The sequence below is a fragment of the Triplophysa rosa genome, linkage group LG2 (genome assembly GCF_024868665.1).
Source record: "Triplophysa rosa linkage group LG2, Trosa_1v2, whole genome shotgun sequence".
Lineage (NCBI taxonomy): Eukaryota > Metazoa > Chordata > Actinopteri > Cypriniformes > Nemacheilidae > Triplophysa > Triplophysa rosa.
The window spans coordinates 32,285,274-32,303,507 of record NC_079891.1 but is presented as its reverse complement, the minus strand read 5'-3'; the positions used below and the strand labels follow the sequence as shown (position 1 = coordinate 32,303,507).

The 18,234-nt window shown below is 37.3% G+C and overlaps 1 protein-coding gene across 1 annotated transcript; it reads right to left on the bottom strand.

The window, feature by feature from the left end:
• Positions 1-413: 413 nt before the first annotated feature.
• Positions 414-11,149, bottom strand: LOC130563983 (mitochondrial intermembrane space import and assembly protein 40-like; the record flags this gene model as incomplete). Its single annotated transcript, XM_057349836.1, has 4 exons — positions 414-4,572; positions 4,760-4,858; positions 7,242-7,273; positions 11,130-11,149. Coding segments are annotated over 4 exons (474 nt in total), but the record flags the coding sequence as incomplete, so codon positions are not given.
• Positions 11,150-18,234: the final 7,085 nt, after the last annotated feature.

Here is an 18,234-nt window from a genome sequence, read left to right as displayed (position 1 = left end):
ATCATAACAGTAACAATGACAGGTGCTTGAAAACGCTGTTTTGTAATCATTTATTAATTTACTTACAAGTTACTTTAAGATGCTGTATTTGTTATGTGGTGCTTCTGCCACTCACTGAATGGAAAAGACGCAGAGAAACATTCCCCCTTACTTAAAGTTAAGGTTTATCCAAAATAACGCTAGTCGCTATCTCTCTCTCTGAAGGAAAAAAGTTTGTAAACACCGCACCACTGTGCGCGCCTGTGTGTATGTGTGAGCACGCGACGCGGGTGTCTGATTAAGTGACAGATGCATGCATTGCAGAATCAGATCCTCAAACAACGTTATTGTTGTGTTATTATGAAAAGTGTAAAAATATTTTCAGTTTGTTTTGAAACTATGGCGAAACAGATTAGACGGTGGTGAGACGGCATAGTCTAATGACTTGTTTATACACGCGCGGCGCCTGGCTCGGCACCGCGAGCCTCCACGGATCCCGTTTTCCTGAATGGGCGAGACGTTTATGAGTAATGAATCGGGAAACATGCGCCCTTTCCTCCGGTCACTTGCGATCACGTTCTGATGAAAGGAAATGATTGGATGCTACCAATTTGAGATAAAGGGGAATTACAAATTGCCCTCATTGTAATCCATCAAAATGACTCTCGCCCATTCGCCCACCACCGTCTAATCTGTTTCGCAATAGTTTCAAAACGAACTGAAAATATGTTTACACTTTTTATAATAATACAACGATAACGTTGTTCAAAATGACGGACAATGAAAAAGTCTAGTCAATGCCATTTTTTGCATTGACTTTTTGATCAAAAAGTCAATGCCGCAAACCTCTGCGTCGCTCCGTCAGACTGCCATCTAGTGGTAGGCCGTAGTTTATGCACGGTGTGCGTGGATCTGAAGTTGTTTGTGTGTGGATTGTCTAATGCAAAACCGCGTAAAGAACGTCTCAAAATCCGAATGCACAGAACAGGATGAATGGACGCGCGCTGCAGGATACACAAATGCACAACTTCTCATTGGTATGCGCAAAATGATTATACATGAACACAAAATAAAACATTGTATTCACAAATCTGTCTCTATTTGTACAAATCGCCTCATGTTTATTCCAATCTAAATTTCACAGATTCAAATCATACGGCATTTGTTTGTGAATACTAAAATACAAGTGTAACTTGTATCACGTTCACGGATGACTGTGCATGCATTTGTTAATCAATTTGAAATGAATTTCATCCCATAGATCAGAACCCATACTGCACAAAACAAACTAGAGAAAGACAAAGAGTGTAAACACATACAGTTGAACTGCAAATATTTCTTTCATCAAAACACCAAATAAACATTCTGTCATCATCATGCAGCCTCATATCAGTCAAAACCTGTATTATGAACACAATAGAAGATATTTTGAGAAATGCCTCGGTAGGTTTGTGTCTATAAAATGGAGCCAATGTTGTTTGGTTAGCGACACTCTTCAAAATATCTTCTTTTGTGTTCTGCAGAAGAATGAAAGTCATTCAAGTTTAGACTTTCATGAGGATGAGAAAATGAGGAAAGAATCATGGAGTGATTACTCGCATAAATACATTTGGTTCAACTAGAATATCTATTTATATTTTCTAATATAATTGAACCCTACAAGTCATCGACCATTTGCACATATAGTTATAATGTTTGCCTAACCATAACTAAGGCAAGGATGACACTACAGTACCCTCTGTGCTCTTTCATGATCTGCTGTATTTAAAGGCAAAATGACATGCACTGTTAACACAGCCAACACGATATACGCTGCATCTCCCACATTCAAGATATAAAAGTGAAATTTCTTTTGACGCCTCTGGAGCATAAGCTATTCTGAGGCAGGTTTACACTTTTTCCCAGAGCTTTTTTCACCACGCTCAATACCGCATGTAATTACTCCCTTCTAAAGGTGTGAGAGCACAAATGCCACGCTGCGAGAAACTGGCATGTCTCCTACACACATGGAGTCTCGTGAGAATGGATTTAAGATGAGAAAGCATCTCGGTTTATAATGATGTGCGAATAGACCGAGAGTTTTCTCTTGAGAAGGGCATTCGAAAAAGCTTCCTCCCCGATTCCTCCCTCATCCCAATATTATTTCTAACCAGTATGCGCAGACAATAATGAGAGCGGCCGGCGGCCTCTAATGATACACTGTGATCTCATTAGCGCCCAAAGCTATTTGTTCAAATACACCTGTCAGAAATAAGCAGTCCAATATTTGGCCCCTTTAATGTATTTTTAGGGGCATTTTGACCTTCATGAGGGTGTTTACCATATAAAAACAGTATGCCGCCCATTACGGCAACTATACAGCAATGCTTGACGTTGTGGTTTCAACCACTGTATTTAATTTCCACCGTACTGACTTTCCCATCTCACCTTGCAGCTAAAGCACCTAATGCATGATGTATGAGGCCAAAAGACGCCTGCATGTGAGCAACCACAGCGGGGGTACTAGCTGAAGGCGAGGTTATCCAGTCGAGTGAAATATAAAGCTTCAACTCTTCCAACAATATTAAGGTTATGATAATGTCTACATTTATGTAAGAGCCCAAGTTTGATAGATTCCAGCAGCATCTCAGAGAGTGGAAAATAAACTCGGTCTCAGAGGAAAACAGAATCGTATGTTCTTTATTGTACAATGTTGCCTGTGTGTTGCAAACATGTTTGCTTTCACATGATACATGTATGATGGCGATCAAATGGTTAATAATGAAGGAATGAATGTGGATTCACCCGTTAAAAGTCTCGGTTGGACATTGTCCTGGCGGCTATTTTTAATCTTTTTATGCCATGATGGACCATATTGGCAATGCACACTTTGCTTTGGAGGACAAGCCGCTTCGTGAATGTTCAAGAGCAAGTCAATTGTGTGTTTGCAATCACAGTTATACACATGTATAAATATTAAATGTTAAGTGGTTTTGCGTAGACCCAATCATTATAATTGCTAAATGCAATACAACAAGATGAAGGTGTTAGCTAACACAACATTAAAAAGCAAAGTGCTCTGATAAAAGCATTTTCTCTTTATTTGTTACCCATCGAAATATATGATTCATGTCTTAAGTGTGTTACCTTTGTTTTTAACTCATACAGTCAGATAAAGTATTACATGCTAAGAGTAACGTAACTTATTTTAACTAAATCAAGTTTTTAGTTATTGCAACCTTAAAGGGATAGTTCACCCACAAATGAAAATTCTGTCATCGTTTACTCGCCTTCTTGTCATTTCAAACCTGATCACTTTTTTTCTGCAGAACACAAAGGATGTTTTGAACGATGTTAGTAACTGAACAACGGCGGTACCCATTAAATTCTATTTTATGGATACAAAACCAATGCAAATCAATGGGCATCATCGTTCTTCTCATAAGAAGGTGAGTAAATAATTTTTGGGTGAACTATCCCTTTAAGCTAGAAGGCGAATCTTTTAAATTCTGTCAAGTAACAATTACTTTTAGTACTATAGTATAATGTTTACTATTATGAAATTGTTTAATAGCATTTTGGTAATAGCGAATGGAATTCTGCTTTCACCTCTTTGCTGATTGAGTCGTGGTAGTCTTTCTTTTTGTTTGTCCTTTGCAAGTGCCACTTGCAAACTTGCACACATTTATCAAGGGGAAAGTTAGGTTCCAGCTGTTTTCTGCCATTCTCCCACGGTGTCCTGGTATGTGACCGGGCCGATGACGTATGGTGTCTGCGTGAACAGGGTGTGCAGTGGGATGCAAAATACGTTGACTGAAAATGTACACACCACCTATCATTGCGTTCAGACCAAATATAAATACTTTCTCAGACGATATATAATTATAAAATTATCATTGGACCACTTTACTTATTGATGGCTATCGGGATGTAAAGAGATTTCCAACCGGCATGACAAAAAAAATTTCTGGACAGGATCACCTATTCTGCCTTTAATGTGCTGACCAGGCTTGTTTTGTAACAGATGATAACTTTAGTTATAAATGTATCTAAATCCTGCTCAAGGTTAGTATGGTTTGTGGGACAAAAACGGACATATAAACACTCCTTAACGTTAGTTAACACACCCCACCTCAGCAATGGATATTTGCATTCACTAGGCTAGCAGGAAAGGCTGCTCTGGTTTACTTCTGCCCCCTACTGTTTGCACCTGGTACAGAACCTTTGAGCTAAATCCCTTCAAACACACCGTCATTGAACTTTGCTTCATTAAATTGTTTAATCAATAATGTTAACTAGCTGCTGGGTTTTCTGTGACCGCTGATTCAGAATCAGGAGATGGTACAGTATGTTGAAGTGGATTCAGTAGGTGTAGTATCAGCCCCTCCAGGGGGGCGCTGTCTTTGTCATCCTCCTGTGGATAGAGCTCAGGGTATTTCTGCATACATTCCTGAAAACTCCTTAAGTTTTCCACACAATCAGACCCCTTTACCTCCTCCTTGCTATAGTAGAAACAACAAAAGACTTCCTTGAACTGCTGTCCGCAGGGGCCGCTAACCATACCACCCAGACACGGGAAGTTCCAGTTTATTTCCCCATTGGGTAAAATAAGACCTGAAAGAATTACATATAAAAAATGTAGTCATTGTTCTTAATGTGAGAATTCATTCTTGAACATGTTGTCTTCCAGTACTTGTTAAAAGCCAATTCTATTAAGACTTTGAGGTCTGAGGAAGCCCACAGGGGAATTTTTATAGATATCTTTATCTTTTGTCAGAATGCAAATGTAAAAAAAACTTACCGTGATCCTCATCGGAATCATTAGGGTCATCTTCAATAAGCTCAGCATTACTGGGGGCTTCATGATCCTCCTTGGTGACAAATATGATGTGATCTTTCCCTAACACGAGATTAATATATGCATCAAACATTAGGATATATCCAAAATATAAAGATTATAGAATGTATAATTAAATAAAATATTATTTTATATATACATAACTTCTTGATTCTTGTTTGCCATATAATCAAATGTATCGATCTATGTACTGTAGATGAGCAAGCTTGGCATGTATTCCCGTTTTGTTAGTAAATAAAACCGCAGGTAGAAGCAACCACAGTTCACGTTTTTCTATTTTTTCCACAAGGTTATGCGCTTTTTGTTTTAGAGGTTAGCATGCATAGCCTAATAAAGGTTGAATTAATTGGTAATGAAAACAAGATTTAAGAGAGTAATTATTCGTAAAAGTAAAGAATGCTGTTCAGTCCAGAGCACCCAAACTGAAACTAAAAAAGTGTGACGTCGTTTGCCTCTGAATGCAGATTTGAAGTTGAAATTACTTTAATCGAAATAATTAACACAAAAATACAAAGCGTTTTGATCAATTTGGTCGCTTAGCAATCTTTAAAACAGTGCTGGGGACCTATAACCTGCAACCCCTGCGCCAGAGGAACGCATATTATTTTCTCCGCAGCCTGAAAGACCTGACTTTTACTCAGGGCTGTAAAGTGCTACGAAAAAGCCTGTGTCTGTGCTAAGAATACATTTACCAGTGTAGCACGCGTGCGATACAGTGTTGCGTGTGTTTTTGACAGCGCCACTTGTTTGTGTGAGGTGTGTTTGTAGCGGTGCTCTGCTACTTTAGTTGTTTTTGCGTTTAAAACGGAGCGCGCCCCCTTGGGTGGCAAAACACTCAGCAAAATGACTGCTTTCAATATCAGGAAACGCATTTCCGTGCAACATTTCAGTGTCAAGGAACACCTGATTCCTTAGTAAGTTGTAGATCAGCCGTAAGTATCACAAAATTGACCTACCACTAAAATAATTTTAGAGACATTATTTTAAGGTCAAAAAGTTGCTCGTTGTCGCTTTAACTCTGGGGGAGTTGGAGAATGAGCCTATTTCCAAAAAAAGTGGAGTGTTCCTTTAAGTAGTCTTTTCAATGTTGTGAGAGATGTGGTTGACCGGTAGGGGGCATTTGGAGAAACGGGCTATAAAAACTTAATTTCTAAAGTAGAAAAAACTGTTGGTCAGTTTCAGTAGGGGGCATCCCACATTATATGCACACGAAAGAATTTCACAGTAAAATATTGGAGAAATACACATTTTTCTATTTCAAAGCCTATAGTAACAATTTCTAATAAGTAGAAAAAACTGATGGTCTATTCAGAGGACATCCCACAGGATATACACACCACATATGAAGTATTCTTTGAAGTGTTTTGGAGAAATATGCGTTTTTCCACTTTAAAGGCTTACTGTATATAAACATAATTTGTAATAAGTAGAAACACTGAAGGTCTATTCTTGTAGAGGACATCCCACATTACATGCACACCACATATGAAGTATTCTTATACTTTAGCGTTTTGGAAAAATATGCATTTTTCCACTTGAAGGCTTATAGAAAAATAATTTCTGATAAGTAGAAAAAAATGATGGTCAGTTTCTATAGGGTGCATCCCACACTACATGCACACCATATGTGGATTTATTTCAAGGCAAAATTTTGGAGAAATACAATTTTTTCCACTTCAAATGCCTATAGAAACATTATTTCTAACAAGTAGAAAAAACTGATGGTGGGTTACAGTCGTGGGCATCCCACACTATATGCACACCATACATTGATTTATTGTACTGTTGCATTTTGGAGAAATACACATTTTTCCACTTTAAAAGCCTATAGAAACATTATTTCTAATTAGTAGTGTGGAGGGAAAAGAAATCGTGCTTTTGCAAACTTGTGCTTTACAAACTAATGTAAAAATATGTATGCATTACTTCAGCTAACACGGGTGTGAGATTGTTAGCGCCTACTAGGAGTGTTCCACTGATTTATCTTTGTGAATGTAGCAGAAAGGAGGCCTATGTGAGGTTTTGGTTGAGGTAAAAGAACAAACAGGCTTCTAGAATGAATGATGTCTTGTGTTATTGAGAAGGGAAGATGTGCATGGCCTTGGAGCTGTGGATTAGGATGAAACATAGCATGGGATGATGTAAAATGAGACTGATGATTGGTGGAGAAAGGGGGAGTAGGGGTATAAAGATGGAATGCAAATAACAGAGAGGGTTCCGCTCTCTGCAGACTGATGATTGTCACTCTGTTTTGAGTTGATCCTGCTTGCAAGCAATACAATATATTTAAAGACAAGTCTTGGTGTCATCTCTCAAAAAAGTTTCTACAGCAGTAGAAAAAACGGACGGTGGGTTTCAGTAGGGGCAATGGCTGATTGGGTAAGGTGCTAAATTTAGCCTGCTAGCACTGAAATCATGATCTCACCTGGGAATGCGAATCGCCGTCCAAAGCCACACCTACTCCAAAACACATGAACGCACACAAACCAGAAGCTCTTGGATCAATTCGTTACAGTACAAAGTAAATAACGTTACTACAATAGCGAAAACAGCTAATGTAAACAACAGCTTTTAAATTGGATTAGATGCAGCATAGTTCCCAACCCGTGAGACGCTGGGTTACAATGTCGTTGAGCTAATACATAAAGGTCCACAAACTAAGCAACATAATCAAAACCCATCAAAATCGAATAATGACCTATACCTTTCCTATAGCTCAGTGGTTAGAGCACGGCAATAGCAACGCCAAGGTCATGGGTACGATCCCATTGCACATACTTAAACGCAAATGTATAGTATCATGCAATGTATGTCGCTTTGGATAAAAGCGTCTGCCAAATGCATAAATGTAAATGTACATACCTGTCCAGAAGTTACGATTAGTCTTTCTTTTTGTTTGTCCTTCGAGGGGAAAGTTAGGTTCCACCTGCCATTCTCCCGCGGTGTCTGCACAGCGTATGTGACCGTGCTGATGACGTATGGTGTCTGCGTGAACAGGGTGCGCATTGGGATGCAAAATACGTTGACTGAAAATGTACACATGACCTATCATTGCGTTCGGACCGATTGCAATGATAGGGCGAACGCTTTTTTGGTCCTATGCCTTTCACAGACGATATATAATTATACAAATATCATTAGACCACTTTACATATTGATTGCTATCAGGATTCAAAGAGATTTCCAACCACCATGACAAAAAATGTTTCTGGACAGGATCACATATTCTGCCTTTAAGTACCATTGCCTGCCAAGACACTTCTATGTGCCTTGATTACGTGATTGAGTTTGAGCTATAATTATCATGCTAATGTGAGAAGCACAAAGACGACACAAATAATGTCTTTCTTCACATTCTCCCCGGGCTTTCAACTGGATGATGACCAACCTCCAAATACCAAGAAAAACACAAAAGTAAAAGAGTAAAAGAGATGCCAAATCACAGCCCATTCATTCAGCCTGTTCATTTGCTGTGTGCCAGAACACAGGAGAAAGCAGAGCAATTTTGTTCTTGTTTATTGTGTGCATGGTGACTTTATGTTGTATTATATACGGCATGCGACCATGTTTTGTCTGTGTGCGCCAATATATTTTCTTGACGATAAAGTACAGGAAAAAAGTATAGTTGAATCTCAAGGCAATTCATGTTTTATCGAATTGGTGGCTAATTCATTTGATTTTATTTGCACGTTATCATAATATGTAATTTCGAGGAATGGATTACTGACCGGGCCAATGGGGCAAGTGCCCAGGGGCCCTTGACCACCATAAGCCCGCGGGGGCCCTGAGCTTCAAGGTTGCGCCATCCAGTTTGGTACAGAGAACCCAACAACAATGAAAACAAATGTTTATCTATGTTTAATATGTGGGTCCCATAGCCTACATAAAAAATGAAATGATTAACAAATCATGGCAACTATGTTTTTATGTTACTTTAACTTATTAAATTAAATTTAACTTATTAAAAATTAACTTAATAATTAAATTACAGCACATTTAAATTGCATTTTCTGAATCTTTTGCTTGATGATTTAATGTTTACAGACATGTGTCACAGGGGTATCTTATAGTGAGAAATATTTTTTGATTTATGTGATGCATTAAATATGTGTATGTTTGACAGTTATTTAAAGACGTGTGTTTCATACGCCTTAATTTGGTCCATTGTTGATTTTTCGCCGTGTAGCTAATATTAGACTTCTATAAACCATGTATAGATTATTTTTAGCGTAGCGCAGGCAACGGTTTTAATATTCATTATCATCTTAACTTTCACTTTCTATAACTGTGAATGCGCAGCTAAGGGAAAGAACGGAAAAATTGTGGGAGGGGGCCCTTGGAGGTAACTGGCCCCGGGGGGCCCTTTGATGTCATAATCCGTCCCTGGTAATTTCGTCTCAGTGACTGTTTGCTGTGACGGGTTACTTTAATATTTTTTATTTGGCTTCAAACTTTCACTGTTCCAAAGTTCAATCAAAGATGAAAATTCTGTCATCATTTACTCACCCTATTGTCATTTCAAACCTGTATGACCTACTTTCTTCTGCAGAACACAAAAGAAGATACTTTGAAAAATGTTGTCAAACAACGGTGGTACCCATTGACTTGCATTGGTTTTATGTCCATACAATAGAAGTAAATGGGGTACCGCTGTTGTTTGATTATCAACATTCTTCAAAATACATTTTTTGTGTTCTGCAGAAAAATAAAGTCATACAAGTTAAAAATGATAAAAGGGTGAGTAAACAATTACATTTTTGGATGAACTTGAAATGACCCAATTGAAAAATTTAGATATAACCAGTCACTATCATTTTTTTTCATTTTATTAAAATTTTTACAAACTTCATGCTTGCTTTTTCTAAAAATTATTTGTTTTTACATTGTACAAATTCATTCTAAATCATCATCATATAAAATAGTTATGATTTACCGTGAGATCAGGTTGTATAGTCAGGTCAAAACCACTCCAAGCCTGGCTAGGAGTTAAGGACACAAAAATAAAGTTTTGACAACTCTGCGTTTTTACAAGAGACATGAGACTAGCAACAGCAGTAGAAATCCAGTTCCCTCGACAATGGCCAATAATACAGCAAAACGAATGTTTCAGAATGTTAAGGTTGACCAATCAGCATCAAGTACATCTACATGTATGTATTTAGCAGAGGCTTTTATCCAAAGCAACCTGCAGTGTATTAAATCAATACAATTTTCCTCTCAGTATGTGTAGAGAGCCGCGTAATACATAAAAATAAAATTCCCTTTCGAAGACATTTCACTGATGTGTCACGTAAAATTCCCATCGTGCATCATGGCAGCCAAACCCCTTAGCAAACAGCCCAGCAGGAAGTGATGACATCTGCTTTATCTCTGCCCTGATTGATAATGTTATCTAACGCCGGTGTCATGAACATCACTAAGGAAAGCATATGGGAACCCGATTGGGGTATGGAGGTTAAATAGCCATTTAGACAGCGGTGGGTGCAGCCGGTGATGAGGGAGCAGGTAAATGAAAAGGTAAATTACAGCCAACAGCGGAACATCACATTAATGAAAGATTACAGTGCAGGTTAAAAGAGGCTTAGCATAAAGATGACATATAGCGTTCATCTTTGATTGCAATCATAACACAGGCTTAACAAATCCATGTGCTGTTCTCCTCAGGAGCGATGACATAATGAGATGTGTTAATTGAAAAAGCATAAAAATAGCATTTTGAGCTATCGTGACAGATACTTGCGTTTGCAAACTTGAAAGGTTTTGCTTGTGTTGTTGCCCCAGCAACTGACACAAGAACACAAAAGAAGATCTTTTGAGTAATGTCTCAGTGGTTTTGTGTTCATACAGTGGAAGTCAATGGGGTCCAATGTTGTTCGGTTACCAACGTTCTTCAAAATATCTTCTTTTGTGTTCTGCAGAAGAGGAAAGTCATATAGGTTTGAAATGATATGAGGGTGAATAAATGATGCAAGAATTTCCATTTTGGGCTAAACTATCTTAAGCCAACGTTTTTATTTGCTCTCCATTGAATCTCATCGATTTCTAATTGAGATATTGATTTTTTCGCGTATGGAAAAAAGCATCTGCCAAATGTGAAAAAGAGAGAGATTAAAACAAAACTGATTTAGTTAGTTACTGTATTCACCTCACCATGAGTTTGTCAGCATGTTTACTTGTTTTGCTTTTCTCAATTAGCACTCAACCTCTCTGTTGTTGTCACATTGTGTTTTTGCTGTCCTGGCACATGCTTTCAATTCAAACATGCCCAAACCCAGACACCGGATACCCACAATGCCTCTGTTCACTTGCCTACCTTTCTCCAGCAGTCTGAAGGATAGGTCATACAGGACACGGGAAGCCTGCGAGGGCTTGAATCAGATCACCACATCAGCACCGCAGCAGAAATTAAGCTCCCCTGTTGCGCTGGAGAAGTATCTGTGAGTGAATTGATAAATGCCTATCAAGGAAAGCGAATTATCCGATTCGCACAACGCAAACACACACACACAGAAAACGACAGACACACTGCTGAATTATGCATGTCGTCCTCGCTGCCAGTCTCTTGTGCTGAGCATTTTTACATGGAATCTGATTTAGAAACAGATGAAATGTCAACTTTAGCTAAGTCTGAAAACAGGGGGATTGTTCTCATTTTGTGTGGCACAAAGACGTCGTCGCCCGGAAAAAACTTTTCTGTAAACGAAACTGATGCGAACGCAACAGTCGGGTCTTGTATTTGCATCTCATTTGCTCTGATTGCTTTTACACTGCATATTAGTCAGAAACATGTGTGAAGAATAAGAAAACATAGTCACCTCTCTTTGAAAAAGTTATCTTTAATTTGGTTTTAATAGATTCATTTAGATTATAGACGGTTTCAGCGGCAACAACATCAACGTTATGTGGCCCAGACTTAACTTCTGATAGACCTGTGCAAAGAATCCATAACTGTCGAGTAGTTTTAATTTAATTCAATACAATTAATATGCAATAAAATAATATTAATTAATAATAATATAAATGTAATATAAAATAAATTGTTAAATTATAACCAAACATCAGAAGGAGCTTTATTAGTATTTTTACACACACAAGGAATTTGACTTGGTGACACACAAGGAATTTGACTTGGTGACAGGAGCTTAGTGCTGAAGAAAGTGTACACATGGTGCAATATGGAATGATTTTGCGGACTAAATTAAAAAGGTATTGCAAACTGCATTTGCAAATGCGTTTTCTATTTGTTCGTGTCAAAATTGTGACATAATTCAATTACGCGAACGTACAATGTCTGCCAAATTTCAAAAGGAAAAGCAAAGTCTATTTGCAAATGAATTACCTCTGTTTTACGAGTTACGACCCTGCCATATTTAAATCGCAATATCAATTCCCCATATGCTATTTCACTTCCTCTGGTGTCGCGTATTAAGCCTGCCAAAACTCAAATGAAATCGCAAATCCCTTTGCATTTCCCCTGACTTGTACAGAAACCTGTCAATCAATGGCGGGGGTGGGCTTATTCAACGGGGCGTGTTTGTATCGGGAAGTGACGTCATTCACTGTCGCAGTGGTGGCAGTCAGTCCAACTCCAAGGTGGCACCGTCAGGGCGACACCGGTTGTGGCTAAAAGGGATTCAGCTACAGCTAAAAGCCAAAATAACAATAATGGAACAAACGAGGATCAGATGCAAAGTTTCATACAGAGAAAATCTTTACAATGAATCCAAATTGCGGTACTTAACAAGTATAATTTTGAGAATAGACTTTACATTTCCTTTTGAAATTTGGCAGACATTGTACGTTCGCGTAAATGCAAATGAAAACGGTTTGCATTTGCATTTGAATTATGTCACAATTTTGACACGAACAAATAAAAAACGCATTTGCAAATGCAGTTTGCAATTCCTTTTTAATTTAGTCCGCAGAATCACTCCACAGTGCAAACATAGATGAAAGAGATGAAACATACATCAAGATAGAAAATAATGAAAATGAAATAATAACAATAATGCACTATATACAAAAGTAAAAAACAACATATAATTGTTTAAATGAATGTGCAGATGTGTTATTGCAGGTTTATCTTATTGTTTCTTACAATGTACAGTTTCCAGATGCTTTGTGCATAGACCGGAAGTTAACCAGGCTCTGCGTCCGATGAAACTGTCTATACTATGAACTATCGCAAATAAATGACACAACATAATGCTCATTGAGTCAAGGCCCAGAATAATGTCGCAAAAAAGAGGGGGTCAACAAAATATTTATAATATATTGTAATCAATGTTTGTTTTATTTCTTTTTTTTAATATTCAAATAAAAATAATCCTTGATATCAAATAAATACATTTAATGAAAATGAATACAACAAAAAAATGAATAAAATATTTCATCAAATAAACAAATTAAATAAAAAATAAATACAAAAATAAGATTAATTAAAAATATAGTTTTAAAAAGTTAAATAAATAAAATGTAAAAAAATTACATTTGTTTTTTCAACTTTGTACATTTTTTTATATTTTTATAATTTAATAAAACCTAAGGGGCAATTATAAACAAATACTGTGCGCATATGCCCTCCAGACATCACTTTTGCCAACTGTATACAGTACATGTGTATTTTGTTGTGGGATATATGACACTAACAAAATGAACAATAATTTTACTACAGTTAAAACCAAAAAAAAACTTTGGTTACTGTCGTAAAACCATGGTTAACACAAGATAGACATGATATTAATTTAAAAACCACTTCACCTGCCTCACCATATATGGTACAGTAACAGTGACATAATAGTGTAAATCACATAAAAATGAAACACATTAACATTTATGGTAAAATAATCTAACAAATAAATTAGTAAGTGTGAATTACCTTATAACGTACATGTTATTGTTGACCCGTGAGAGCTGAAAATAAAACAGCAACAAACTGTTCTTATATTATGTAAAGAAGATACAGTATAGAGAACAACCTCCATATCACAGCAAAATTTAGATGCGATGATGCAACAGCAAGAAAGCTATTTATGCAGAATATACTTTTGTACCACGCAGAGGAAGCTATGCAGGTAAACAAAATAAAATGTGCTTATCTTGTTTTTTTAATGAGTACAAAAACACAGAACAGACAAGGACTGCAGCGTGTGGGTGAACGCGGTCAAAACCAGAACGAAACCGTAGAACAGATCTGTGGAGGAGGAGAAATCTTTAAGTTGTTGTAAAACGCTGTAATCAATTATTAAAACGCTTATCTCCTTGGAATGATAATTTGCTGAACATAGCAATATCCTTTGTGAGTCCAGCGTGAGGCTTTTTGTGTGAAAACGCTGTTAGCAGAAAATATGACGCTTGGGGTGATATTTCCAAAGGTTATAACACATCTTGCTCAGCGGTAGTCCACGAGGGTGTATCAATAAAAGGTTGTGCTTGTCAATGTTAACAAATCCACTGACAAATAACAGGGCAGCTTGCCATTTTGATTTCTAACTGTCGGCAGGGTAAAGATAGAAGTCCGGACAGAACGTGTTCTTCTGTAGTGGTCTCTGCGTTAAAGTGCTTGTGCAGCATGCATTGAAGAACACTATCTGAAGAAGCCGGAAAAATTATTTCCAGAAAAACATGAGCTGCTAGCTATGCTAGCTGCTAGCTTATAATAAGTTGACCTAAGCATGAGAAGCCAGCACGTTTATCAGTGTAAAGCAGTCAGAATGCATGACATAACATGATAGCTCCACTTAAAAACCGAAACTAAACAAAAAGTAGAAATGTCACCTCTAAACCTAAATTAAGTTTAGGTTGATGCGCTAAAAATATTAGCGGAACAAACCTGAAAACTTAACTAAAATTAAAAATAAATTAAAATATGAAAATAAATTACACCTATAAAGCAATCTAATAAATAAATAATCAAAAACACAAAAAGTGCTAAAAATAACAATGAAAGTTATTTAAAATATTACTAAAACTACAATAAATCTGAAAAGGCTAAAAACTGTATACATAAAGTATAAGTCACTATTAAGACTTTTTTAAAGAACATTTTGTATCAAATTCAAGGACATATTAACCCAGTCCTTTATATTACTTTAATCATGGACATGTGTGCTTTTTAGAGCTTCACCATGTCAGCTTCACATTGTCAGCTCCAATATAAGATGATATATGATCAAATTTCAATGTAAAATTATTCATTTGTGTTTAAACTGGAAAAGGAAGCCATATACATCTGACATGGGTTCGCTTAATAGGACTAGTTGTTATAACCCCACTATTTCAGCACAGTTGAATTGCCCAATATGACATTTCCCACGCCTTATGCATGACAGGGTGAAGCAGTCAAGAATATGAATAGAGGAAAGGAGGTCCGAGGTTTCACTGGGTTCGTCGGGGAGGCATCCTCTGTGTTTGGGGGATAAATGATTATAGAAATACATAGCATACTTACCTTTCCTTGCCATTATCAGAGAGACATCTCATGAGTTGTGTGTCCCACTTTCATCATAATCATCCTGGGTGAAAGATGCCTTTTGGTGAGGTGCTACTGATAATGCCCTTTGTATGGTTCCCATCAATGCGACACATTGTCAGTTGTGCACCTCATTGGGTGTTGTGCACCTCAGCCTCATTGGGTGTTTCGGCCCTTTTTCACAAGAAACCCTCAACCCTCAAGGTTGATCAGACCTGGGTGTGTCGCATTGTTACAAGGTCATCTGGCAGAAGCAGTGGGACTGCACCACAGTCGTTACCCGCCGGCCCTGAGAATCGAACCGGCAACCTTCTGGTCACGAGTCCGACTCTCTAACCATTGGGCCACAACTACCCAAACCGTTAATGCACGCTCAGTGCCCCCGGTCCCGTATGGCATACCATTACCAAAAATATTACCAAAATTTCAGTTAATTATAAGAAAACTTTCGTATTTGGGTGATATCTGTTCCTATATCTGTTCCTTTAATAATGCCGACATTTTGCACATTTGCACTTTTGTTTAAAAGTAGCCTACTTACACTTTAAAAAATGTTAAAGGACCAGTCAGTCCCATCTAGCGGCATCTAGCGCTGAGGTTGTGAATTGCAACCAACAGCTCACTCCACCCGTCCCTCCTCCCTTGAAGCACTACAGAGGCTGACACAACATGGCGAATTACATGCAAGGGACCCACGGTGTGTGTAGACAGAAATAGCTCTTTCTACGGTAAGAAAAACATAACGCTTCATTATGTAAGGTCTTTATACACCTCTTAAGACAAAGTTATGTATATTAACATTTCTTAGACACTCCAAAAAATGACACACTGGACCTATCTTTAAATCTAGACGAATATTCTTACAGATCACATAGTGTCCACTACAGAAAGGATTGTTGAGTGGTCTGAAAGAGAAACACAAAACTCAGGTGGGATGGAGACAATTCCATATTTCAATAACAGAAAACATCAGTAAGGAATAATCAATTTTGACAGTAATGCTAAAGTATAATGATGTACGTGTGGATATGTGAGGCACCGTGAGCCGCAGATGTCCATTCTCCAATGCAAACAAGAGTTATGGATTTTAAAACAGGAACCGGAGGATTTGAAAACATAGTGATTGAATATTCAGTCATGTGTCACAAGCAATTCTGCGGCCTGTCCACTTCTTTGCCTTAATGTGAATTGCTAATTGCTTCAACTTCATTGGCATCCATCAAAATTCTGCCTGCAGGTTTTACACGTTTGTGACAAAGGATAACCAGGTGCTTTTTATTCACCTTTAGACACGCATTAAAGACTGAAACATTTTTGCACGAGTGTAGCATGCATTTTAATGTTTCAAATGCATGCTACAAAAGGAAATTGAATGTTTTCAAATGGCATTTTATGGTTGAAGCTGTTCTCAGCAAGACAATATACTTAAATAATTTACCATTTGAGGCGGCAAGAAAATTATTAAATAAGTGTTTTGGTGAACCACTAGTTTAACGCGAATTATAGGGCCTTTATTCAGTAAAATGACAGCAGGTTTGTTCGGAATAGCTTGCTACTGTATTCCTGCAGTATATACAGTATGGAAGTATAATAAAGAAACCTTTACTGTAATTTACCAGTCTATTCTGTTCATAAGAAGCTCTTTTGAAATAGAATATAAGTGCATTCGTCATTTAGCAGGTGCTTTTTATCCAAAGCAGCTGACGTATGACAGGAACAGGTAATTTCCCTGGAGTTTCACCTGAGGTTAAGGGTCTGTCTCAGGAGCTCAGTGCTGATAAGGGAACTACTGAAGGCAGCTGCAGGGTTCACCCGTAGGACCTTTGGGTTATCAGACCCCAGCTTTAACCACCACACCACCTGCAACCTGCTTAAGAGCAAAGAAACTGACAGCACTCGAGTCCTAAAGCCCTGTAGTTAAAGGTCTGGGTTAGTAACTGAACCTCAGGCATTGAGAAGCAAGTTCTGCTTTGCACAAAATTAAAAAAACTGACAGCTTTTTACAACATCTGAATCTGTTAACAGTTAAAACACTTGCTGATAATCAATCAGCTCCACAGCTGAAAAATAATGTTTTCGCCGAGTTGTTGTATCAATTAAACACATTTTTCTTCTTGTACCTCTTCTGCTTAATATTATTTTTACTTGCGTTTTAAAACACTATTATTAAGTTAAAAAGTGTAAAGTTTATTGCCATTTGCACAGGTGCAAGCATAGTACATAGTACATTTGAATTCTTTTGCATTTCTCAGTGTCTCCTTTTGGAAAATGAAATTGACAAAAGTAAAAGCAGACATTGCAGTAGTACAAAAAAGAGACACTATCTAATCTTTCTAATTAAAACAGAGACTTAAAAAAGTATTATAGAGTAAATAAGCAGTAAAGTAAAAAGTAAATGCATGTTGTAAACTACACACAAGTAACATCTGATTGACGGTAATAATATAATATAATGTGTAATATAATTATGTTCAATAATTATGTTGAACAAATTTATTTACAATTTATTATTAATTGAAATAATATACTATAATTGTTGTCGTCGTTGTTGTTATTATTATTGTTATAGAGTCACTGTCTCACTGTAGAGGATGGGACAGTTTTGTAGCAAAATCCATATAATGCAAGATTTTGGGGATCTTCGAATGTTTGAAAACAATAATAATATTAAATGAACATGTCAAAAATATGTGATGTTTCTATATCAAAATCGGTCAAAAAGACTCACAAGTGTACCTTTAGTTGGAGTCAAACATACCAGAAATGATCCAGAGATCTGGGGCCTGTTTCAATAAGGAGGTTCAACCAACACCGAGTTAAAATGTGAACTCTGAGTTGATTTACTCAGAGAATCGCAATGAGTTTTCGGTTTCAGAACAGGTGATTTCAATTAGTTCAATCCACTCTGAGTAAGTTCACTCTAGGTTACGCGCGTGCACCATTGATT